General features: G+C 40.1%; 1 protein-coding gene across 3 annotated transcripts in view; it reads right to left on the reverse strand.

The window, feature by feature from the left end:
* Window positions 1–26,038, reverse strand: part of NIPBL (NIPBL cohesin loading factor) — a 123,565-nt gene that overhangs the window by 14,334 nt on the left and 83,193 nt on the right. For all 3 annotated transcript variants that reach the window (XM_081929518.1, XM_081929520.1, XM_081929519.1), the window contains 21 exons: window positions 23,096–23,278; window positions 20,813–21,016; window positions 19,926–19,997; window positions 19,731–19,820; window positions 18,365–18,468; window positions 17,652–17,738; window positions 15,311–15,542; window positions 13,713–13,864; window positions 13,198–13,278; window positions 11,805–11,905; window positions 9,438–9,576; window positions 8,343–8,425; window positions 7,829–7,961; window positions 5,924–6,067; window positions 5,266–5,355; window positions 3,587–3,801; window positions 3,368–3,470; window positions 1,704–1,802; window positions 1,456–1,602; window positions 972–1,106; window positions 377–475 (listed from right to left, as the gene is read on the reverse strand). In XM_081929518.1, coding sequence (XP_081785644.1) covers window positions 377–475; window positions 972–1,106; window positions 1,456–1,602; window positions 1,704–1,802; window positions 3,368–3,470; window positions 3,587–3,801; window positions 5,266–5,355; window positions 5,924–6,067; window positions 7,829–7,961; window positions 8,343–8,425; window positions 9,438–9,576; window positions 11,805–11,905; window positions 13,198–13,278; window positions 13,713–13,864; window positions 15,311–15,542; window positions 17,652–17,738; window positions 18,365–18,468; window positions 19,731–19,820; window positions 19,926–19,997; window positions 20,813–21,016; window positions 23,096–23,278 — 2,693 coding nt within the window. The remainder of the gene's footprint in view (window positions 1–376; window positions 476–971; window positions 1,107–1,455; window positions 1,603–1,703; window positions 1,803–3,367; window positions 3,471–3,586; window positions 3,802–5,265; window positions 5,356–5,923; window positions 6,068–7,828; window positions 7,962–8,342; window positions 8,426–9,437; window positions 9,577–11,804; window positions 11,906–13,197; window positions 13,279–13,712; window positions 13,865–15,310; window positions 15,543–17,651; window positions 17,739–18,364; window positions 18,469–19,730; window positions 19,821–19,925; window positions 19,998–20,812; window positions 21,017–23,095; window positions 23,279–26,038) is intronic.

The raw sequence follows: 26,038 nt of genomic DNA on the forward strand, positions 1-26,038 counted from the left end.
TTTGTAACCTGAGGCATTTGTAACTCAAGGTACCACTGTACTGCAGGAGTATTGTTAAACTCTCTTGAAAATATTCAAATCCATTTAACTTTATGTTTACTTAATCAACTTCAATCCTACATACATGCTATACTAGAATAGTTGATCAGTTATAGGGAACCTCACTAAAAACCCAGAGTATTGTGCTACAAACTGCAACATTTGCTTGAGCACTACAGTATGAGAACTCACAGACTTTAAAGAATAAACCAACACTTAGGGACAGAGTATAATCACCAATCATTTCAAGGACAATAACAAAATTAGAACACGTCAGATACAACTCAATTTATCACAATTGATACATTAATCAATGGGAACAATAGCACTCTCATACCACATCTGTAATGTTCAATATTTTCCTGGTCATTGCTTCTTTGTCATTATGGGGTGTTGGAGTAAACCACAGCTTCTGGAATGTCTCATTTACCAGTTTCTGGAAATAAAATGGATAGATATTGATTAGGTAAAAGTAGCTTTCCACATTCTCTAAACTACCAACAAGAGTCTACAAAAAGCACAATCCACTAGACACACATCATGAGCAGTTCAACTTGAAGGGAAATCAGCACCAATATAGCCTCAGTCAAGCAACCTCCACCCTGCTGAAGCAGCAACCACCCACTGCTCACAGGAGATCCAAACACTGCTTTTGAGAAGTGCTTTAATCCATGCTCAGTCCCACTGTCCCGGCTGCACAATCCTGTTACTTGCTGGAAACATGGCATGCTGCTAAGGCAGGATGTCAGCTGGTGGGTATGAGGACAGTGTTTAATCCTGCCTTAGCAGCATGCCATGACTTCAGCAGATGGAAAGGTGGGCCTGGTTTGAGGGAAATGGCCTCACAGGCAAAACTGGAACGGCTGCCGACCAAGATGGGCCCACAGGTCAGAGGCTGCTCACCCCTGTAGTAAATGATTTGTTTACTGTACCTTGATGCCTTCTTCATCGTTGACTCTGCGAATCATTTTCACACACATTTCTGTAATTTTGGGAAATGTTGGTTGTTCAATGCAGATATCCCTAAGAATCTTTATGACTCTTTTTCTGACACTAATACCAGTATCCTGAAGAAGCAAAAGAAAGAAAAAGTTTAATATTGGGGGGGGGGGGAATCAGCATGTTACCCATTTTACAACACATAGGGCAGCTATAAGCTGATTAGCAACAGATAACTAATATAATGTCTATTAAAACATGACCACACAGTACCATGGTTAATAAGCTAAAACACTTAGTGTAAAATCCTTACAAATGGAGAAAAAATCTTCTTAATGCTCACTATTGCCATTTGAGATGCATGTCAGAAACTATGTTTCAACAGAGGTGAACAGAGGACCATCATATTTATTTTCATCATAAAGAGCTATGTAAAAGTTGAACTTATAAAATGTTAGAATTTAAAAGTAGCCATACCAGTATTCGCTCAATCAGCATGTCATAATACTGTTCAGCAAGCTGTGGTCGACAAAGCACAAACCGACCAAGTAATTCCACGGCTGCTTCTCGTACACTAGTGGAATTGTCCATCAACCGTCCATGGACACCACGTTGCATGTCAAGCTATAAGCAACAAGCAAGAAAGAAACACAAAGTGAGGGAAACCATAAAAGATGCTTGTGAGAAAAATGTGTGTATGGTTACAGAGTGTTTTCTTTGTTTACCCTGGCTAGAATGCTGGGATCTACAGCAACAACCTCAGACAAACACTTCATGGCTTTTGTTCGAACAGCAATTGCATTTTCACCAAGCACACGCAGAATCTAATAAGAAAACAAAAAAATGGCATTTTATTTGCTTTTGAAAAGTAGCACGCAATGTTTAACGAACAAAAATGAAGTGAGGAAACATGCTAGAATTGAAGTAAAATGAAAAACCAGCTACCAGAAATCTAACATAACCTCACCAAAGGGGCACTCAGTCAAACATATTAATTGCACCACCCCATTTCACTCCATGTGAAAGGTCCACATGTTTTGCCACAATTCAGTAGCCAAGCCATTATTTGAAATAGCCAATATTCCCCTCCTTCAAATCCTTGAACATGTGCACACTTGCATATGTGGAGGACTGGGGCAAGAGGTGCCTTACGTCTTGCTGACATTTGAAACTGGCAGAAGCAGAAAGTGTTTGCCTGCTCCAAAGCCCAGCTTATTCCAAAAGGAGACTGGGTAGGGACACCCTATGTCCCACTTGATTCACTTATGGGGTGGGCAGGTGCATCCATTACCTGTGACACTTCTCAAGAATGATGTGAATTGAAGACCACTCCAGAGAATATTACGGCTGGCTGAACTGTAAGAGGGTAGGATTTTCATTGGCCATCACAGAGAAAGCACTTCCTCCTCACCAAAGATGCATGATTTTGGGGCCAGGAAAATAGACTATCCTGTCTATACCACTGTTGGGCAGATGCAGCAGTGCATTGGAACTCACTACAGTGACCCTTGGCTGCTTGTATCAAATATGGTCAGGAAGAAGGTAAAGAGAACATCTAGGCCACAGCACTGAGCCTAGGTGAGGGACATTTGCCCCGGTAAGTGGATTTGTGGAGGGCCTGCCCCTTGAAATGAATGGAGGCTGTGCAATAGCAATGTTAGGTGGATTGTGCCCAGAGTGATATAAAATATGACTGCTTGCTTGTTGATAATGCCTTCGTTAAAGAGGCATCTAAGTATGTGTTTTCTTTTGATTTTTTTGTGATAATTTTGGATCAAGTCCTCCATAGTAGCTATTTCATTATTTTTTCTGCTTTTTTAATCCACTCTGGTCAAGAACCACAATGAAGGCCAAAAAATTAAACAAAGTAGGAGTACGCTTGTATTTCTGGAGGCCTAACGTGGTGACCCATTCAAACATGCTTGCATTCCTATTAAGTATTAATATAATCAAGCTACTAAATTACGACATTCATCATGGCAGTACCATGCACTGCAAGCAAACTACTAAAACTATTTTCTATTTTGAGTTATTAAGCTGCTCTACTATGATGTGTGAATATACACTTTATGAGGTAATATCCTTAAAATTCAAGAATTCAAATAAAGTATATGTAGGCAAAGGACCATTATCCTTTTAAGACACCTTTTTAACTTAAGGTTCTTGTTACAAAAATGCAAAGATGAAATAAAGAGTTCAAGGAGGTATGAAATGCATGCAGGATAAAGAAAAATGTTGTGGAATTGAGACATAATTATGGAAGCATGTGGTGTTACCACGACCTATTAAATACCTGCGCTTAACAATGAACAGATATTGCACACTACCGCATAAGTGTTTGGAACCAGGAAGCCAACTGTATTTCACTAAGACTTCTGGCACAGTTTACCTGTGTCAAATAAATATCGAAGCTCTGGGCAAACGGCCTCATAGAGGCCAAGTAGCGAACAATCAAGCAAGCATCTTCATAGTCCACAGTATCAGAATTCATCCTGTAATGAAGTGGTAGAATATTACTTTAGCATTTGCTTATCAACAGAAGAATATGGCAATACATGAACACCAAATGTTGTTTAGTAAATAAAAATGAACTATCTGTGGAACTCACCTTAATGTACTGAACTGAGAAGGTGCCGTTTTAATGATGTTGCGAAGAAATTTTTTGCGACTTTCTGCTCTGTGCATGATTTGTCCCGTTGTCTCGATTTCTTTTGCATGGTGTGTTCCTTCAGATGAATCATCATCCTTCTGAGTTTTCATTGCTTTCTCAGTCTCCATAGTAGTGTCCCGAAACCACTGTGCTATATAAAATTTCCGAGAAAACTGGTGCAGCAGGAGAGAGTGTGGGAAAATAAATCCCAAAAAGGACAATGTCAGAAAGTGTTTCATTGCTTCTACTGTTTGTTGGATATGCTTATTTAGTATATTTTTAATTGATGAAAGATGCCTTGAGTATTTTTACAGCAACAGAAAGGAGGGATATAGATTTTCTTCAATAAGTAAGACACTAGTATTTTAGAATATATTGATCTAAGTTCTTGTTACTGGAAATGAAGCAGGGCATTTCCATATTCCAAGCCAACTACATTTTGAATTACATATAGCTGAATTTATCAACTGTATTTTGAGTTGCATATAGTTCAATTTACTCCAAAGTCATTTTCATGTACAAAGTCATTTTCAGTTTGCAAATACACTTTAACTCCTGGATTATTTACACTACAAAACATGATAAAACAATTATAAATTGATTTTTAGAGTCTATGATAAATGAATGTGTTCCTCAACTGCTTATTAAATGTGACCATCATAAAAGTGTTAGGGCCTACTCTTCACCTACCCAGAGTGACTCTGTCCATGATAATACAGAACTGCTTACATGATAGGAAGCAGAGTCAATGACAAATTGAACCTGGGGTCTTCTGAATGTAAAGCATGTGCTATGCTTTGAGATGTGGCCCTTCTCCTTCATGGCGAATAGACCACAGTTGTCATTGACTCTGCTTCCTATCATGTAAGCAGTCCTGTATTACCATGGACAGAGGCACTCAAATGTGGTTCTGTCATCTCTTTCTTAGGTTATATTACAACCCCACAAACTTTAAAAAGAAAGAAAGTATTGCCAAATTGGAAGAACGAGCATTTTTATACTGAACAGTGGTGTAGTGGTAAACTTTTAGTGCAGGAACTTGTCAGGACTGCCCCCAAACCTCCTAACACTGGGTATGTATGAAGCAGAAAACAGTTTATAGTAAAAAGAGGCAATTTGCATGTAATACTAAAACACTGACATGTAAAGCTCAGCAGGGAAAAACACTAGAGTAATACAATTTGCCAGTTTTTTGCCTCATATCAGAAAGCTACAAGTAACATGAACTTTATAACTGTTGGTATCAATCTCTACATAACCTTTTAGATGTCCATACATCTATATGTTTAACTTTTGATGCCTGTGTATCTAACTTAGTTTCAGTTTCAAAGGCAGTAGCCATTGTGCCACCTCCTCTATTGGTGTGCTAAGGGAGAAAGGCTTAAGGTCTCCCAAGACCTTACTCACTCAGCTTAAAAGGAAACAAGCCAGCACATTTGCAAGGTAAGCAAAAGACCTTCCTTTCCAATGCAGCACCATGGTGTGTGGGTGGGTGTGCGCGTGCATGTGATTTCTTTCTGCAAACTTTGGCCATGCCCAACATGGACATACCACCCTCAAGGGGTTGGCCTACAGTTGATGTGGCCTTCAAGACAGAAAGGGTTAAGCAGACTTTCACTTAAACAACTACAACATACCACTAGTGATGCATCAGTTTCTGTATTTTCTTCCAAATAATCTAACAGTGCCTTTTGCAGTTGCTGGATTTCATCATCCCCTCCTGAGACCTGTAATACACAATATATTTTAAATAAAATTCACATCCTTTCCAATATCAGAACACACTAACTTGGATCAATTTGCTCTAAACACACTTTAAAGTAAACAAATTACAAAACACACCAGGAGCATCAATATGTCACACACAACATGTTAACACACAACAAGAATAAAAGGTATCAAACAAAGTCGTCATACGCACAATCAATTAGTAGCAAGTGTGTGAAACACCATCTCCCAGCAAACCTGTTGGGCTGCTCCTTCTGCAGCAAATTTTTATTTTGCCATGAAATTAAATGTTGTCTCTTCCCCCTCACCCTCCACCTCCCACATCACCCCAGCTAACAGCTGGATGCTCCCAGAGGCAACTGCCACAAACTTATATTTTAAGGGTAAACTAATCAAAATGAGAGGTCAAAAGCACTCTTGATTTTTGAGAGTAACACAAAGAAGAAATCTCACAATGCTATGTTTCTCATTAGTGTTTTGTATGGGATGTTACTCCAAATATTTTATGGACACTAATCTCTACACTGAAACCTGCCTTAAAATAATCAACAATAACTTCACTCAAACCTGTTTTAAAATTCGAGCTATAGATCCTTGATCCATTTTGCTAGTGACTGCATCTTTCCGCAGCCGTGCTGCTACGGTACCAAGATAGTCGAGTGATGCCACCCTCAAAGCCATCTCTGTAGATTTATTACTAAATTGATGGACCTAAGAAAACGAAAGAAAAAAATATATAAACTTCATTTTTATTCCCCTCACATTTCAAGACAATATTGCTTGATCCTCTCCTACAATAATGGGAAGAGTTCAGTAACATTATTTAGCATTTCACATATAATTCAGGCCACTTCAGATCAAAAGCCTGAACTTCCCCATCCTCTCTCTATTTGTTAGAAAATTTCTTCTGCTTCTCATTTAGCATATCTTTACAGTTGACCAACATTAACTCAAGGATATTTCAAACATAGCTTTTGAAATCTGGAGTCCATTTCTGTAACCATGTTTAACACTGGTGAGACTTAACATGGAATAGTGATAATAGAGCAGGAGGGAGAAGAATTCAAAGTCTTGAAGAAGAAATGGTAGGAAAAGGAGTGAAATTGCTGTTCTTCATCCCTCATTCTATTTAAGGATCACTCTTATACAGTGGTGCCTCGCAAGACGAAATTAATTCGTTCCGCAAGTCTTTTCGTCTTGCGGGTTTTTCGTCTTGCGAAGCACGGTTTCCCATAGGAATGCATTGAAAATCAATCAATGTGTTCCTATGGAAACCGCCTTCAGACCAGGTCCGGGGACAGTCTGTCCCCCGACCTCTTCTGAAGGCCGGCGGGGGGGGCGAAAGTCTTTGCTTCCCCCCCGCCTGCCTTCCCGGGACAGCGGAAACTTCTCCGCTGTCCCGGGGCGATCTTAAAATGCTGGCGGGCAGCAGCGAAGGCTTCGCTGCCGTCCCCCAGCATTTTAAAAACCCTGGGACAGCGGAGGACTTCTCCGCTGTCCGGGGCGATCTTAAAATGCTGGCGGGCAGCAGCGCTTTTAAATCGCCCCGGGACAGCGGAGGAATTAAAAGTCCTGGGGCGATTTAAAAGGTCCTGGACCTCTTCTGAAGGCGGGCGGGGGGCAAAAGTCTTTGCTCCCCCCCGCCTGCCTTCAAAAGCCGCCCGGAATTCTCCGCTGTCCCGGGGCGATTTAAAAGCCCCCGGGAAGCCAGGCAGGGGGGACAAAGACTTTTGCCCCCCGCCAGCCTTCAGAAGAGGACCTCTTCTGAAGGCCGGCGGGGGGCAAAAGTCTTTGCTCCCCCCTGCCTGCCTTCAAAAGCCGTCCGGGACAGCGGAGAAACTTCCCGCTCTCCCGGGAAGGCAGGCAGGGGGGAGCAAAGACTTTTGCCCCCCGCCGGCCTTCAGAAGAGGTCCAGGACCTCTTCTGAGGTCCTGGACCTCTTCTGAGGTCCAGGACCTCTTCTGAAGGCGGACGGGGGGCAAAAGTCTTTGCTCCCCCCGCCTGCCTTTAAAAGCCATCCGGGATAGCGGGAAGCGCTTCCCTGCTATCCCGGACTGCTTTTAAAATGCTGGCGGTGGGGAGCAAAGCCTTTTGGCCCCCGCCGGCCTTCCTGGACCTCTTCTGAAGGCCGGAGGGGGGGGGAAGGCTTTGCTCCCCACCGCTAGCATTTAAAAGAGGTCCCCGGAGATTTCCCTATGGGCTTTCTTCTTGCGAAGCAAGCCCATAGGGAAATTCGTTTTGCGAAGCGCCTCCAAAACGGAAAACCCTTTCGTCTAGCTGGTTTTTCGTCTTGCGAGGCGTTCGTCTTGCGGGGCACCACTGTATTAAGTCTTCACCAGCTCAAAGTGCATTGCACTGCATGCAACATGCAGATTCAGTACAATAAGACTATTTTCACAACTTACATCAAAATAAGCAAGCCATTATTAAAAGTGAAGCAGAATTATTGCTTCAAAAATCCAAGCATCTTACCAACAGTCTTCCCAATAGACTAAGTAGTAACTCCGCAGCTGGCCATTCTGGTTTGTTGACCGTGGAAAGGAGATCCTGAACAAAGTTCTCAAAGAGTGGCCTATAATCTTCTTCCCCTTGCTTGCTACCACATCTGTTTGAAGAAAGCAATGAAAAGGGGAAAATAAGACATAATGAATTCACCTTTCAATCAATCCTAGATTTTTCTTTTACATTTTAAGTGAGAATTTTCTGGCACTATATATATATATAATCATAAATTTGGAACAATATAACAGTAATAAGCCTGATAATCACACCTGGGAGAAGAAGTATGCCTTAACATCCTTTTGATGCCAGGTTAATGAGCGCTAAATATAAAAGAATTATAGAATTGTAAGAGCTTAATAAGGGAGGTAAGGGTAATATTTAGCATGATCCCTGCCTCTTGAGCAAGTGGAAGGAGACAAAGCCCTGCATGGACAGCAACACAGAAATAAAACTTATAACAGATGAACAGTTGAATTCTACTCACTTCTTGAGAAAAATGGAAAGGAAGTTTTGTGCTGTTCTCATGGCTGTTTCATATGAGTTTGTAATGAGGACATCCTGGTCCACCTGAAAATGAACACAGCGCCTGCTTACTGAATGTGTGTTGTGATTTATACAACAGCAAGTATAATACATACGTTTCTCAACTATGGACAAGGAGATGCAACCTTGCAATCACTTTTGAGTCTCATGAACATGAACAATACCGTATTTACTTGAACCTAACGCTCACCTTTTTTGGACAAATTACACTTTGAAAATTAAGGAGACCGTTAGATTTGGTGGCACATTTACTATATTGGCCTGAATATAAGCCACACCCGAATATAAACCGCACCTTTAGAATTGAAAAAATAAATACCCAAATATAAGCTGCTCCCTTTCTCCCTGCTCCTGGCTACATACTGGAGGGGGGGTGCATTGCTGGCAGCCTTTCCCCTTCCTCGCTCTCTCCTTCCTGGTCTTGGGGGAGAGGACGGGGAACTACGCGCAAGGTGGGCGCTGTTTGCCCTGCGCTCCTGGATGCATACCATAAGGTTGCGAATATAAGCTGCACTTTAACTTTTCATGGTTGGAATTTGGGGGGAAAGTGAGGCTTAAATTCAGGCCAATACAGTACATTCACCAGCAAATACTTTTTTTGTTTTCAATGTTCTGGAAATTGAGGTGCTCATTAGATTCAATGGTGCATTAGACTCAGTATATACACTACTTCATTATCTTAAAAACAAAATATAATTCACTCAGCCAACGAACACTGTGATCAAATAACTCAACCTCAGTTAACACAGTTAGTTGAATATTCATTTCTCAAAGTTCTTTCAGTCTATCTGCTCTGTTGCCCAGGTTCACTTTTCTTCCTCTATGATATATTGTGTTTACTTGCTTCCTCTCTCTTCAGTGCCTTTTCAACTTCTTCAAGTGTCACCAACTGACATTTCCCCCTTTGCTCTTTCCCCACATTCCATGCCAGACCCATCACTGGCCCAGCATTCCATGAATTCATGATGATAATGGTAAGAACTATATGAACATATGCTAAATACATATATCTTCATAAATCTAAAGCATTTTTCACCTTCTTATTTGACTCCTCTTCAGAATTAGAGTCCTTCTCGCCTGATGGTAGATGCACAACACACTGAATTAGTTGTAGCACCAGTGCAGTCACCATTTGAATATACATAGGTTCACCATCAGTGTCGCTGCTGTTCAGTCTGTTGAAAAACACAAACCTATTTTACTAATGTTAAAAATGAACCCAGTGGAAAACACTAAAACCCTTGGCATTTTTTTCCAATGGCTTCAATTATTACAATGATCTCAAATCTTATTCCCACAATAGAGATGTGGTTTCGCATTCAAACTAAGCAATAAGCTTCCCCCAAAGAGCAGTAAATTTCTGGAACAAAAGTTGATCCAACAGAAGTGTACAGTGGTGCCTCGCAAGACGAAATTAATTCGTTCCGCAAGTCTTTTCGTCTTGCGAGTTTTTCGTCTTGCGAAGCACGGTTTCCCATAGGAATGCATTAAAAATCAATTAATGCGTTCCTATGGAAACCGCCTTCAGACCAGGTCCGGGGACAGTCTGTCCCCCGACCTCTTCTGAAGGCTGGCGGGGGGCAAAAGTCTTTGCTCCCCCCTGCCTGCCTTCCCGGGAGAGCGGAAAACGCAGCGCTGCCTTCCCGCTCTCCCGGAAAGGCAGGCAGGGGGGACAAAGACTTTTGTCCCCCGCCCGCCTTCGGAAGAGGTCCAGGACCACTTCCGAAGGCGGGCGGGGGGCAAAAGTCTTTGTCCCCCCTGCCTGCCTAACCGGGGGCTTTTAAATCACCCCGGGACTGTCCGGGGCGATTTAAAAGCGCCCGGACGGCTTTTGAAGGCAGGCGGGGGGGAGCAAAGACTTTTGCCCCCCGCCAGCCTTCAGAAGAGGTCCAGGACCTCTTCCGAAGGCGGGCGGGGGGCAAAGGTCTTTGTCCCCCCTGCCTGCCTAACCGGGGGCTTTTAAATCGCCCCGGGACTGTCCGGGGCGATTTAACAGCGCCCGGACGGCTTTTGAAGGCAGGCGGGGGGGGAGCAAAGTCTTTGCTCCCCCCCGCCTGCCTTCAAAAGCCGTCCGGGATAGCGGGAAGCGCTTCCCTGCTATCCCGGACCGCTTTTAAAATGCTGGTGGTGGGGAGCAAAGCCTTTCGCCCCCGCTGGCCTTCCTGGACCTCTTCTGAAGTCCGGAGGGGGGGGAAAGGCTTTGCTCCCCACCGCCAGCATTTAAAAGAGGTCCCCTCAGATTTCCCTATGGGCTTTCGTCTTGCGAAGCAAGCCCATAGGGAAAATTGTCTAGCGAAGCGTCGCAAAAACCGAAAAACCCTTTCGTCTTGCGGGTTTTTCGTCTTGCGAGGCATTCGTCTTGCGGGGCACCACTGTATCACTTTACTTTGAAGCTACATGATTTAAGCCAGGGATGGGAACTTTTTTCCTCTACAGCCCAGCTTGACTACAAGCAAGGATGTAGAGGAAGACCCCTGACAAAAGCCAGACTTGGAGTTGATGCTGAATTCATGTCCCACTTTCAGCATGCATCAACTGCATGTGAAAGCTTTGGATCAGGAACCCCAGTGGAGACTGCAGTCACCACCCATGAGTTACGACAGCAACCCAAAACTTCAGAAGGGATCGGCAGCTCCCAAGTGCTATGGAACAATTGGGAGTGCACTTCAAGGCTTTTGGTTGTTCATGTGCAGTAATGTCTTTCTGTCCTAAACCTAATACTGGGTGTAGATACAGATTGACAGGAGGTGTATGGCATAGGGAAAACAGCCTTGTAGTCCAAACTAGACCTGCTGGGTCTAATTTGGTCTGCAGGCCAAACTTTCCCCATGCCTGATTTAAGCATTCCTGCCTCGCACTCATACATCTCCTTCCTTCAATGTTATCCCACCCTTCCTTTAGCATTCAGAGTGGCATGCTTTGCATGGCTTGATCCTATGCTATGCCCCACCCCTCTTTTGTCATCTCATCAAATCTGTGATTTAGGTTGAGCTGTAATAGCAGCTTGAGCAGGTCACCCAGGGAATTCCATGGTGGAGTGGGGATTGGAATAGATGCTTGTCTAGTCTCAGTCCACTAAACCTCACTGGCATTTCGTTAACCAATATTCAGTTAAGCCATATTAAAAAAAAATTGAAAAGTTTCAAGCAAAAAGTAGGGGATGGTAGGAGTTTTCCCTCATCTGACATTTGATGTGTTTTCTACTCTCCCAACAGCCACAAACCTTGTATGCAAAATCTGAAATTGCACCTTAGATTCAAATCCCAACCCTGCAATTATGCAGACATAGTTTGGCGTAGAATGCCCCTTGAAGCAGGCAGTTAACAATAAAATGTCTTAAAAAACCCCAGACTTCTTCAAAAGATGGGAGGAAAGGGAGAGAGAAATTAGCACTGTACATTACCTGAAGTTCCTCAGACTTCTTTTGCTGGTTGGTAACCTTGCAAGTGAAGTGAAAATTTCTTCTAATATCAACTGCCTATGCTTTTCATATCTTGAGAAGACCTGAAAAAAGTTCATTATGGTTATTATATGTATTTTATTTCCTGTTTATTTTGCTGTCCAAAATACAAACTATTTTACAAACACACATACACACTTATTAAAACATAAAGTTATTTTCCTCTTACCAATCAATATCTATAGCCAAGAGGTATGAATCCAGAAAAGTGGTATTAATGTAAATGTATTAAATGGTTTAAAATTATTTTGGAAAAGGTACTACTAACATTAGTTTAAGAGAATTGAAAATACCAACTCAAATTGTTTGCTAAGTAAACTTTCAAACCTAGTGAGGCTCACCAAGTTGTTCACACACTGAGCCATCAGGATGGACAAATTCCGTACTTTTTCGTGAATAAGACAAGGTTTTTTTACTCTAAAATAATGTTAAAAATCTGGGGTCGTCTTATACATGCATAGTGCAGAGGGGAGATGGGCTATTGGTTGCAGCCACGAGCGGGAGCTTGTCAGCGGCGATTTGGTGGGTGACTGGTGGCTGCGGCAAGGGCTGCTGTGGATTGGCTGTCGCTGCGGCAATTGGGCATGCGAATGCCGGCTTCTGTCAGCAAGCGAACAGACGCTTTGTGGCTTTGGCGACACTTGCGATTTGTAGCATTTGTCAGTCGGGTTAGTGATTTTTGGCACTCCCCCCAAAAAAGCTCAGCAACCCTAGGCAATCCCTCCCATTTTCTTACATTGGAGTCCCCCAAAATAGAGGTCGTCTTATACATGGGGGCGTGTTATACATGGAAAAATACAGTAGCTGCTTTAAAGCTGCTGTCCTAATCTACACTGCTTCAAAAGAAATTAAAAATCAGACCAATCTGCATTTGCTATAGCTATGAGATTTCTCTCTCAGGGATATCTCCTTGTAGGTTTTCAGCTACTCTCAGCATGCCCCAAATCAAGTTAGTGTGCCATCATAGACACATCAGACATGGTCTCAGTAACATAATTCCTTAACCCTTTCCTACTATCAAAGCAATAGATTTGTTTGATTGGCAGTGCTTCTGCCAGCATATCCTTCCTTCTAACAATTAAGGTAAATAATGGCGTGAAAGATCAGTGGCGTTGTTATACTTTTCTCACAAACCAGCTGCAATCTGGGTTATGAGGCAAAGCTTAGTGGGGAAAAGAACCTGTTGCCAGGCAAAGTCAGAAGTGAGGGCATGATCAGGACCAGATTAAGTAATTCATGAATGTCACCCCCCACAAAAGTTCCTTAAAAAACCAACAACAATACCAGAAGTCATTCATTTCTTTACAATTAAATATTGGTTAAAAGGTGTGCTTACTGCAGTGACAAGTTTGATGGCGCATAACTGAAGTTCACTGACATTTTCTACAAAAAAAGGTGTTATCCCCATTGAAGAAACCTATTAACAGAAAAGGAAATATATACATAAATTATCATAATACTTGATAAACGAAAATAATATCTTTTCAACAGAAAAAGACCTCTGATCATCATCTTTTTAATTGTGTTCTCCAGTTCCCATACTAGCTGCAGTAGCATACAACAGGGATGAAACGCACCTCAGATTTAAGACAGAAAAACACATTTGTTTTCCTTGGGTATTTTGCAGTTATTGTTCTTCAAAGATTCATATATTTTCCATATCATATATATTCATAACTGACTGTCCAAGTTGCCTTATAAAATAATTTTTAAAATCTAGTAGCTTAAATTTAAGAAGTTTCATCATTACTGCTTGTAAAAGGAAAAAAAATATCCACTGGAGAAGAACTTTAGACCTGTGTGTGTGTGCAGAAGAGGAAGAGAAATCTGGATAAAATGGATCAAACTTACCTGAAGAATAGTGGTGTCAGTAAGAAGCTGTATCTCCAACAGTTCAGCCAAACTGCTAACAATATCACAAATTTTGTTGTATAACATCACGATTACTCTTTGCTTATGGGTAGAACACTTGGCACGCTTTGCTTTTGAGCTTAATACACCACCTAGTAAATTTTAAAACAAGACACATTTTTTAGAAATTTAGCATAATGCAACCATATTAGATATAAAGCTGCTCCTCACCAAGCTCATATATTTCTCTTATCTCCTAAGATGAAATACAATGGTACCTCGGGTTACAAACACCTCGGGTTATAAAAAATTTGGGTTACAAACTCCGCTAACCCAGAAGTAGTACCTTGGGTTAAGAACTTTGCCCTAGGATGAGAACAGAAATTGTGCATCGGCAGCGGGAGGCCCCATTAGCTAAAGTGGTACGTCAGGTTAAGAACAGTTTCAGGTTAAGAACGGACATTCGGAACAAATTAAGTTCGTAATCAGAGGTACCACTGTATAGTTAACCAAGTTGACTATAATAAATCAAGTTGATTGCATGTATTGTATGTATGAGAGGAGAGAGACCTTTTGAAGGGAACACTTAATGAAGCTTTTACACAATTAAGTATGCAAATTAAATTTACTCAAATCAATTATGACAGGACACAAAATAATTTCAGACTGTTCAAATCCCGACAGGATTTTCCCATAGTCAAAATTTTCAGGGAAAATGCAACTTATACTTTAAGTTGCAGCTGGCACAGCTACCAATGGGAACCCTCTAAAGCACAAGCCAGTATTTTGAAAAATACAAGAAGAGCATAATGAAAAAGAGAAGAGACCGCTGTGATGTGCTTTGCATGGGTCTATCAACAACTATATATTGATAGACCATCTAGCAGCTATCAATGTCTGCTAGCTGCAATGTCTACACAGTTGGAAGCAATAGGCTTCTCAATACCAGTTGCTGGAAACCACAGGAGGAGATAGTGGCATTGTGTTCAGATTCTGCTTGAGGGCTTCCCATGGGCATCTGATTGGTAACTTTGAGCACAGGATGCTGGACGAGATGAACCACTGGTCTGTTCCAGCAAGGCCATTCATATGTTCTTATGGGGCTGTCCTTTCAACTGCTCCAAAATGAGCTACCAGGTAGTCAATCAAATTGTTTTACACTTGTCTGAGCTTCACTTGTTGCCAGTCTCAATTCAAGGTATTGATAGTGACCTTTAAAACTCCAAGTAATCTGGGACCAGAGTATCAACAGTTCCCTTTTTTCCATTACACTACATATACTTGGCAGTATTAATTTATTTTAGCCTCCCCAGCCCTCTCAGATCTCTCTCTCTATTTTTTAATTTGTTGTTGGCAGACACTCTGGGCACACCAGTGGTGGAACAGAAAGGCAGGATATCAATACTTTAAACAAAATATATCTAAGTAAAGCTGAAAAAGGCATACTTTACATTAGAGTGGTTGGAGAAACCCAGCCAGATGGGGTATAAAGGAGGAGGAGGAAGAGGAGGAGGAAGGGATGATGATTTTGGATCTGCCTGTATATTGTCTACAATAGTATGATTTCAAAAAGCAAGAAATATATCTGTTATACTAACCACCATGAGGGTCCAATCGGTAAACAGGATCATACTGAGGATAAAGTGTGTTCTGTAAGTGAAATTTAGTGTATTGAATAACTCTTTCTATTACATCTTCAATATATACAGCTTTGGGCATGTTGGGTGATGTCATAATGTTGATAGCTGTAAGACAGGCATCTGCAGATTTTGTGACTCTCTCCATGATCAAGTCTCTCCATAATCTTTCCTCATCTTCAGTGTCGTTATTCTGCAGAAAAATTCAGAGTGCTAAGTTTAAAAGAAAACATTTTTTAAAGCAATCAGACAATAAATGTAAGCAAAGTTTACACAGCAATAGTTAATATATCAATATGAAAAAGTTTAGTGATTACTTATATTTTAAAACCTCCCAAAAGCCAAATACAAACCAGGAATCTCTGTGATATATTGCACAATGCTACAATCTCAGAAAAACCCTTCCTGAAGTACAGTTGCCAACTTTTTCACCAGCTGTGCTCTTGCGTCTAATCAGCCAGGGCTTTTTTCTGGTTAGTAAGCCTCACCCAAAATGACCCTGCAGAATGACAACAGTGAGTGAGGCTCACACTATTCATGGCAGTATTGGAGCCTTACTCAGTATTTCTTCATCCATTGAGATAAACTCTTATAGAACATCATTTCTGATAATAAAAAAATTCTACTCTTTTCCATCTTCTGTTAACCAAGTAGGAAACCATGTCAGGAAGGAAGGATCAACACAAAAACAGAGAAAAGTCACTCTGGAAGAGCTCCTGTTCCAAGGAATCTGAATTTCCAATGTAAGTGCATTCCAATGCAAGCTATTTCCAGTAACAGGGAAGTAAGAGCATTACCTCCCTCTCAAAGTGGAAGGTAAACAAGTCACTCTAAAGTCTAATTCTGTGGAATCTAGCATGATGTGGATAAAGCATTATATAGAGGTCACAGCACTTTGCTACAGTATTCCTTTAGGCCAGGGGTTGTCAACATGGTCTCTAATGCCCACAAGTGGGCGTTTCAGGATTCTAGGTGGGCAGTAGGAGGTTCTATGGCACAAGCTGAATCCTCCTTCCATTGAGAACTGGTGGGTGGTAAGGAAATTTTACCATCAAGAAAGATGCATTAGTGGCCAGTAGGTATAAAAAGGTTGACTACCCCTGCTCTAGGCAAACCAACAGAAAGAAAAAAAATAGAATGTAGATCTTGACACAGAAGTCAGTTAAGAAGTCAGTTACAATAATGGAAAACAGCCTTTGAGAACAAAAAACATGCAGACATATCACTGATTGAGAAATATAGAGCAATATGCATGTATGTAAATTGTCCATCCCAAGCCTTCAGGTGAGTTTACATTTCAAAATAAAAATTGGACACTAGAGGGCAGGCATCTGCCAACTCTAGGCTTGAGAGGTCCAGAATTCCTGTTTTCCACAGATGCATCTTTAGGCTTTATACTTTCAGTGTCAAATTCAAGAAAGGTAGCCACAGTCTTCTGCTAGAGTAAATACAAATAGCCTTGGTTAGCATCTGTGATTCCCTCAGTATGTGCATTGCTAAGTGAGCGAAAGCCTTTTGCACTGCAGCCACCAACATTAAGAAGGAAGAGTAGAAGAGGTCAGGGAGAAAGAAATGGAACGGGGGGGGGGGGGAGAGAGAGGGAAGGAAACAGATGTGAGGCAGAAAAATGTAACAAAATGGGATGCACAGAAGCCTAGGTAATGGGAAGAGAAAGTTGGGGGGGGGGAGTAATACATCGGGTACAGAGGGAATACAGAAAAGTATATAGACTGCAGGGAGAACAGAAAGGTAACAAATGGGATACAAAGGTATTTGGAAATGGGAGCAGAAAGTGGGGAGGCTAGAGAGGAGAATGCAGGTCTATGGTGGTATAAGGAAAGAGAAAAGTCTCTACTTGGAGAGAGATAATAAACAGCAGTATGGGACATGGAGAAATGAAAGGTCAAAAAATTAGCTAAAGAGAACACTGGTTAGTTAAAATTATAACATGATGCTTGTCTTCAGTTAATGTATCAGTGATGTCCTGTTGATAAAATATAAACAAATCCTTTATGGTTATTCGAGTTGTGCATACCTAGACTAGTGGAACCTCTATTTCAATTTAAAGAGGCTCTCTGTAAAAATGACTTCCTACTTAGATTAGATACTATTTTCTCTATGTGACATTCTCAGCTGAGGTTGGTAGCAATGTCACAGTATACTCCATGCCATATGAACCAGCCTTATTAGGATTCCTCAAGTACAGTCTCCAGTTCAGAAGGAGAGCTGGAGAGGCTATTTCTAGCCTCTCAATTAATGTATAAAATAAATACAATGATACTAGTATCATTTAGCAACTTACATGGTTGAGAAGAGTAGAAAGCTTTGAACCATCTTGAATATTCTTCTCCAATATGTTCAGGACTTTCACTGTTTTTTCTGTTGAAAGCTAAAAACAGAACATTTTATCTACCAATTATCCTTCATGGATATGATAATCTCTATGTCCACCATTTGGACTTAAAAACAGACTAGTGTCTTTCATCCTCAAATTGTGTATCCTTCCTTTCACTTGCCAATTAAAAAAGTAATGGCTCCAAATAAAATTGGAAGTAGTTCAGCTCAAGGTTAGGATTTGGAGGGCAGGGACTGTCTCCTAGTGCCCAGACAGAGCTCGGACTAGACTGCAGGCAATTCTCAAGTTACATTGGGATTACGGTCCAGATAGCGCCTAAAGCCAGAATAATGTATCATCAAAACCCATGGGGTTCTTGAGTGGGTAGTCTTCCCAAACAGGTTTTTCCGGGATGCTCACCCCATTTTTAAAATTTATTTTAATTTCTTAATTTGCCAAGAGCATAAAGCTGAATAAGTTGTGAGTTACCAAAACAAATAACAAATATCTCTGTATTTAACTGACAGCAGACACTTGTCTTTTACGTTTTGTCCCAAATGCCCTGGAGATTAAAAGAGCTCTCAGATAACATCTCTTCCAGATGAAAAATATTTGTTGAAGAATCCCTCTGTGAACAAAAATCTGCTGCACTCTTCATTTTTAAGGCAGCAATAACTTACCCTGTCCATAATGCCCATTGCCTTAATTTTAGCAGATTCACTGCCCAATTCACTAAGTTGATGCTTTCCCAATAAAAACTCCTGAGGAATTTCATCATCGTCACCTAAAGAAGAAGAAATTGCAAGATTTCATTTTTCTTTTCAATGCAGCAGCATGACAGAATGATTTTAAAGATAGACAGCAGTATCTCAAGAAAGTTATAGCTGTTGTTTTTATTTTATCTTTGTTCCTTATTTTTCCAATCTTCAGTTCACCTTAGCTGTGTATCAGTTTGCCTTTTTTTTAAAGTCCACTAATAATTTGTGTGCATTTTCATGTGCATTTCACATAATATATACTTTTGGTATGCAATTTTGCCTAATATATGCATTTTTGTGTACACTTTCCCCAAATATATGCTTTTTATAAGCATATTTTTGTTGCAGAAATGCGTGACAGTTTATGAAGAATGTGAGCCCAACTAATTTCTCCATCCCTCTCGACTACAGAAGTATAGGCTAGAAGACTGTCTCTCAAAACCTAGCTCAAAGTTTCTCAAACTCTCCATAAATCAGCTCCATTCAATTGGTCCACTGAAACATTGCAGATGAACTGAGAAGTTATGAACTTTAAATTTTTGAGATGACAGAAACTGAAGCTATTTTGAGCAGTGTTGAATTATCAAGCAGGCTAACAAGACCATAATCTAAGGTTCATGATCCAGGGGGACCCCTTTATGCCATTCCATGGTTTAATATGAATGAGCAGTGTGCTTCTGCATGCCACTCAAAAGTCTTGGCTTTGATCCTTCTGTGTGACTTGAATGCTGGAAACAAATCATAAGCATTGGCATGTTGTCAAGCAAACCTTGGCTCACATTTTGTTTCCCCCCGATGAAACACAAGTGGTACACAGGAAGATGACTTAGCTACTATTCATGGTTTATTTAGTGAGAAACAAACCACAAGCCTGGGTCTAGATGACACAACAAGCTGCTCCTGGTGCAGCCAAGAAAGCAGGAGGAGTGAAGTGGTGACTCCACCGGTACAATGCTCAATTGCATAAAACAATTAAGGTGTAAATGATGTTTAAACATAGCCAATGTCTGCAAGTACAGCAGTTAGAGATCCCTGGCAAAAGTTGGGTAAAAAAACCCCTGAATTTCAGAACAAAAGTCTAAGCAACACAATCATTCCATCCTGTCTAAACAGGAATTTTTGTGCTAGTTGCAATGACTATTCTTTCTTGAATTCTCAAGCAGTGCCATGGGGAGCGGGAGTTTTAGGAAAATAGTGTTCAAGTCCACTAAAGATGTCAGTCAAAAAGGCCGATATATATATATATATAGCAATCTATGTATCATTTGATAGGAAAAGGGTTATTTACCAAACGCAGTATAATCCATGTCTTCCAAATTGTCCAAAATATTTTCTACTGAAGCGCTGAACCTCTTGAAGGTAGACGAATCCATCATTTCTAATAAAAATATGAAGTATAGTTTATTTGAGCCATGATCAATTAATGGCAACTAACAATGGCAAAGACATTAAAGGTAGGAAACAACGGCGGCAGCAACCTTACCTTCTGGTGTTAGCTTTGGTTCATAAGCTTTCCTCTTCTTTTGTTTCTCTCTTTTCTTCATTTTTCTAGCCACTTAAAATACAAAATGGAACATTTCCACAAATGCTTTCTTATATGGTAATGCAAAGATTGTGTTCAGACATCACTATAATCATGGTTTATGGAGATGGGAATGAGCCCAGCCTCCTCCCTGGCTCATATGCTCTCCTCTCCTCCTCTTGCATGGCTGTGAGAGGAGACAGGAAACTTTTGCTTCCGCTTTCAGTTACCTGAAGCTTAGCATTATGTCCAAACCCTAAACTGAGGTTAATCTTAATTATGGGTTGTTGAAATAAACCAGCTTCACAGCCAAGGTTAACAGCTTCCAAGCAAGCCAGGATCACAATCCAAATTCAAACCATGTTTGACTTCCAAAGCCTGACTTTTTTCAAAGTCATTAACCATAGTTCCTGGTTCACATGAATGGAAAGCTATGGGCAATTGCAGCTTCCTGGTTTGTTTGGTTGCCTACATAAAAGGAGAAGTGACGCGGGGGCTATGTGTAAGTACATGCAGCTCATGTATTATTGTGGCTTACTAAGCCAAGATTTCATAGTGTGAATGCAGTAATTCTTAGGTTCAGGTAGATGTCACATTTAATCAATCTCAAAAACTTCCACACTCCTTCTTGGGGACATACTGAAGTAGAGGGGAATACAAGCCAGGGGAGACTAGGCTTCTTCCTGTCACTATAAAGTATGGTTTATCATGACATTCAATATGACCAATACAACTTTAAAACTATCTGTCAATAAGTCAGGTTTTTAGGAATACTTTTTTAAAAATTAAGCCTTAGAAAAAAATTATCACTAATGTGAGAGCAAGTTTAACAGTGGTGTGATAATTACCCTCACTGAGGCTAGGAGGGGGAGAATAATCATCTACATCTGAGTCTTCTGGACTACGATTGCGATATCGACTGCTACCAGAGCTCCTCCTTCCTTCATGATAGTGGCTACTCCTTTTATGTTCTCCAGAAGCTCGTCTGTCATGTTCTTCATATTGCCAAGCTTTATCATCCTCTCTATCCTTTTTATGCCTTTTCCGAGAAGCTAGAAATTAAGACACTGTTATGAATGCAAAGTCCAGTTTAAAGAAACTCAACTTATCTTCCAGCTAGGAGCAATTCACAAGCATGTTTTCACTTCTTTCTTGGTGCAGTAGTAATCATGGAGGACAAACCGATAAAGCTCAAGTTGCTAAATTCTACTGAAAGTTTTCAAGCACAGTATTCAATATACAGAAACACGGAAGCCCATCCTTTCCTGTTTCTGCTCCCAAAAGCTTTTTCAACCTTTTATTTCTTGTCTAACGTATTGCTGTGCTTACCTGGGCTTCATCTCTCACCTTCGATTTTTGGGTCAAGATCTGTATAAACTATTATTATGGTTGATGTCTGACTTTCATTTGCTGTTTTCACTTCAGAAATTCCCACAGCTAAATATATAGGCTGAAGTGTGGGTTGTTTTTGTTTGTTTATTTATTTATTTGTTTGAGTTAATGCTAGTGGTAGTTTTTTTTTTTTAATTAAGCAGCAACATCCCAGATGTGCATGCAGAACTGACTTGTGTGCCAGCCACTTCTTTGAAACCTTGATGCCATTCTAGAATTCCTTTACTTACATTATTTCTCTTGCTCACTGAAACAAACATGTTCTCTCTTCTTTACCGTTTTCATCCCTGGCTCCAAATCTCATCAGGTGTTCAGTTTATATGTCTGATCCTCACTTTTCAGGCTCTCAAAAGTTGGCGGGGGGCCCTTAAAAATATATATATTGATGTTCCTGCCTGGACTCTACATTAATCTGACCCTCTTCTTGATAGACCTAATGTCTCTTATTCCATCAAACTTCTGCAACCTTTCTTCTTTTGTCTCTCCCTTAATAAGAAAATTAGTATGTTCCAGAAAAGTTTCAAAATGTAAGTTTGAATTTCTCTCCTATGCCTTTTCTCCCTCTTACTCTTTATAAATTGCCTATTGGTTGAAATTAGTGTTCCTTGACTGGATAAAACTGTGTATCTCTAGCTTCAGTTACTGAAAGGTATACTTTTTAGCTAAAACTTTGATTTTCATTTCAAGACCAAGGACACCATTATCTGTATTATTATTTTCCATTTTCCCCTAATTCTTTTAATGTTGTTTTGGAAATACAATTAAATTCCTAAACACTTTGTTTAGGGGCCTATTCATTTTATCTTCTTGTAAATAAAGCGTATCTGTAGCACCATGAAAGTAGTAGGACAGGAACCCAGAAGTAGGCATGTGCATGTTATTTTTCACTCCAAAATTTTTCAAACCCTTCCACTGAACCATAAAACCTTTCTTCTGATGTTTCTTTACATTTTGTTCACTTTTTGCTCAGTTTCTAGGAAGGGAAGGAAAACATAGTAAGCCATCTTTTTCAGCCCAACTAGTTCATTAAAGGTGATTAATTTTTCTATAAAACACAATTTCCTGAAGCACCACAGATGAGTTCTCAAAATAAATTTGATTACTGTTTAAAGAAAAAGAGCCATGTATGATTTCCATGACTGCGTTTATCTCTGTATTGTAGTGAGTTCCTATTAAGTGACCTTTGTCTAAGTCAGACATAGGCAAACTCAGCTCTCCAGATGTTTTGGGACTACAACTCTCATCATCCCAAGCTAACAGGACCAGTGGTCAGGGATGATGGGAATTGTAGACCCAAAACATCTGGAGGGCTGAGTTTGCCTATGTCTTGTCTAAGTTATCTCCCCAAGAGTTGCCATACTACACCAGCATACCTCAACACAGCCTACTATAGTTTCCTCAATATGTCTACAGTACCCTACACAAGAAAACCATCCAGACTTGTGAAGGAGAGCCAGTGGCTAAATTCTGTCTAAGGTACTCAAAATGTGAGACTGCAGGTTACATAGCTGTTTCCTTACTATGTTGAATCAGGAAGTGATTTACTTCAGACACTGGGTTACTCAATGAAGACCACAGAATGCTGGGAGTGTGTACACCTACTTGGTACCCCCCCCCCCATGTGAACTACCCTGGCCTCATCCTTGTTCATCTGGCAGGACTGATTAGAAAGACACCACAAATCATTTTTAACACAATATATCACCATTATCAAAATGAGAAATCACCACTCTACTTACTTTCAAAAGCCACTTCACTGTCATTGTCATCATCAGAACTGATTTCAGCGTATTTTGGTTTTTCATTTACTGTGCTACGCTTACGTTTGTTCATTTTCACTCGTTCACAGAGAGGCATGGTAGATTCAATTTCTGCTAGGAGTTCTGGAGGTAATTCCTTTAACACTGACTGATCTATGCTACCTATCAATGAAGAGTACACTGTGAGTGAATAAGGTTCTAAACAAATTAATATTTGCACTTTCGCCTGTCCTTTCACACGGTATCACAATATAGTTTCTAAAACTTAAAAAGTTATAGCAACTAGCAACACACAGCATTATCAGTAAAAAGACCTAATTCAAACTTTAAAGTACAAATTGTTAATTAAAATATCAAATCAATCAACAGCTCTCGTTTGTAAAAAATAAAACTTTAAAAGATCATCTCCCTCTCAGAAGCAGCCTACTTCAGCATGACTCTTCATAAGCACAATACACAATGTTTTATTTGTATCCATTCATTACCCATTTCATATTTGCATATATAAGCAGACTGTGCATGTAATCAGAAGGCAACTTTGAAAAGCTAGTTATGTTGACTAAATGGATATTCCCAATTTATAGCAGAGCAATTTTATGTGCATCTTTAGATACGCTGGCATCATTTATAACAAGCATACTGTACAAACAAGTGGCAAATACATCAATACTATGGTTCAATTCAAGGACATGCCCCCTCCTGCCCTCAGCAAAGCCTTAACACAGTGAGCTATGTTGCAAGCAGCTGACAGTAACTGCTGAACACTGGGTGAAGGTGCCTCCCACAAGTTTCTGCTCACAAAAGGTGCCTCTCTCCAACTTTTGGTGAGCCTCCCTGCCCCCATAAAAACTTTCTGGGAGTCACCTTCGAATGATGTGGGAAATGAAAAATTTCCTACAGAAAAAGAAAGCGTTGGAAAATTTTCTATTTCATATGTTCATTAAGAGCAATGAAAGAATGTCAAATGCAAAGAAGGCATAAGGTAAGCTTGGCAGTTTCAAAGTTTTTAACTTTGTTTACTGAATACAAGCAAAGTAAGCATGCTAAATCAGATCATCCTCTCTAGTCTCTGCTCCTCTCCTGTACTATTTATCCACAGTGGGCTGCAACATAACCACTGTGAAAACAAGGATCTTTCTCCAGTTATGAGAAATGAGGCATTACCCTTCTCTAACAGAACAAATGACTGAGGTTGAGATAAAACTCACAGACACCTCTTCTCCCACTTTGACCACCTGATGCATACTTCCACCCTCTAGATTGTTGAGTTATCTAAAATGTTTAACACATCTGTCATGAAATCTGTTCATGTGCTCAAATTATAGTCTCTGACCCAGATATTAGTTATAGATCAAGAACTATTTAAATAAACCAGTTTTACACTAACTATCAAAGTATGCTTGTTTTACAGCTTAGTTACTATTGTCTCAGGCACATCTGTGAAAGGAAACAGTTCATTTTTCGAAGTGACAATGAAATAAATAAATAATCCCAACTGTAGGCCTTAAATGAGGACAATAATGACAACATTCACATATCACAGTGAGCCAGAAACCATGGTGTACCATGCACAAGCCCATTATACCTACTCTGCTCCTCCCTCCTTGGGCTGAGGAACATAGCTTACCATGGACATGTGAATGTAGCCAATTCTTTTAATGCTAAAATGGGAGTTGTAGTTCCAGCATCAGTGACCATACAGTAATTGCTCTGTTTAAGTATAGATCAATATTTTGCAACCAAACATAGATAGAAAGCTAGCCACTCTTCTACATTCAGCTAATGTTTACAGAAATAAAGACATATAATACATTGATGCCTTCATATATATATTTTTGAAATTTGCATTAATTATAGTTACACATGTGTGTGCAATATAATAGTATCATGTTGAGCAAAAACCTTTAAAGGAAAGGATACTAATAACTGAGAAAGGACTACCATGTGTAGAAATGAGTAAATTAGCTACAACCTGGACAAGAACAGAAAGGCAAAACAAGCTGAACATGGTTAACTAGGTGTACATGGCTGATCATCTGCTTATACTGTACAATATCTACAAAAACAAATTAAGTTCCACTTTTTAGGTTGATATGCAGAATTAAACAGTTAGCACTAAATCTTCATCTGAGGCTCTTCTTTGTGTGCTTCTGTCAACTGAGCTTCATTCAGCAGGTGGCTACAAGTGAAGGAATCTTCTTGATAGTGGCATACTTCCTCCTCAAAGAATTCCAGCTGGCACTTACTGCAATGCCTTTTCAGCACCAAATACCATTTTATTTTCACAAACCTACTAAATCATGATTTTTTTCCTCTTTGTTTTCTTTTATCTGTTTTGATCCAAATATACTTTGTTGATAAAGTATTAAACAGGGAAATGATTATGTAATCATTATTTCCCGAAATCTAGGCAGATTGGTGACTTCTGTGAAATTCCAACTTTAGGACAAGCCTACACCTGGAATTTTTAGAGCCATGTTTGTTTCATTATACCAAGCTAATATTGGTCATACTCAGTGTAGACCCACTGAAATTAAAAGACATGACTAATTTAGACCCATTAAAAGTCCACATTGGTTATACTTAGCTGGATAAAACATAGTATTGTATTTTACTATTTTTCTGAAAAATGCAGCAGGTTACCACCAAAGATGAAAGCTAGGAACCCTAAGAAATAACACCCAAGTAAATATATAATAAACTCGATTCCACAGCTAGGCTGAAATAAAAACATGTACTTTTCCTGTGGGGTAGAAAATCAACACCTACAATACTTTTATCTTTGTTAAACAACCTTTTTGGATAATCAAGCTATGTAAGTACAATATAATACAAAACAATCCCTAATATGTTTACACAAGCTGATTTAGGAAAGTCATGGTTCGGAACAACAGCAACAGGAGCAACAACAAGAAAAACCCT

This window comes from Podarcis melisellensis (assembly GCF_964234715.1).
Source record: "Podarcis melisellensis genome assembly, chromosome: 11".
NCBI lineage: Eukaryota > Metazoa > Chordata > Lepidosauria > Squamata > Lacertidae > Podarcis > Podarcis melisellensis.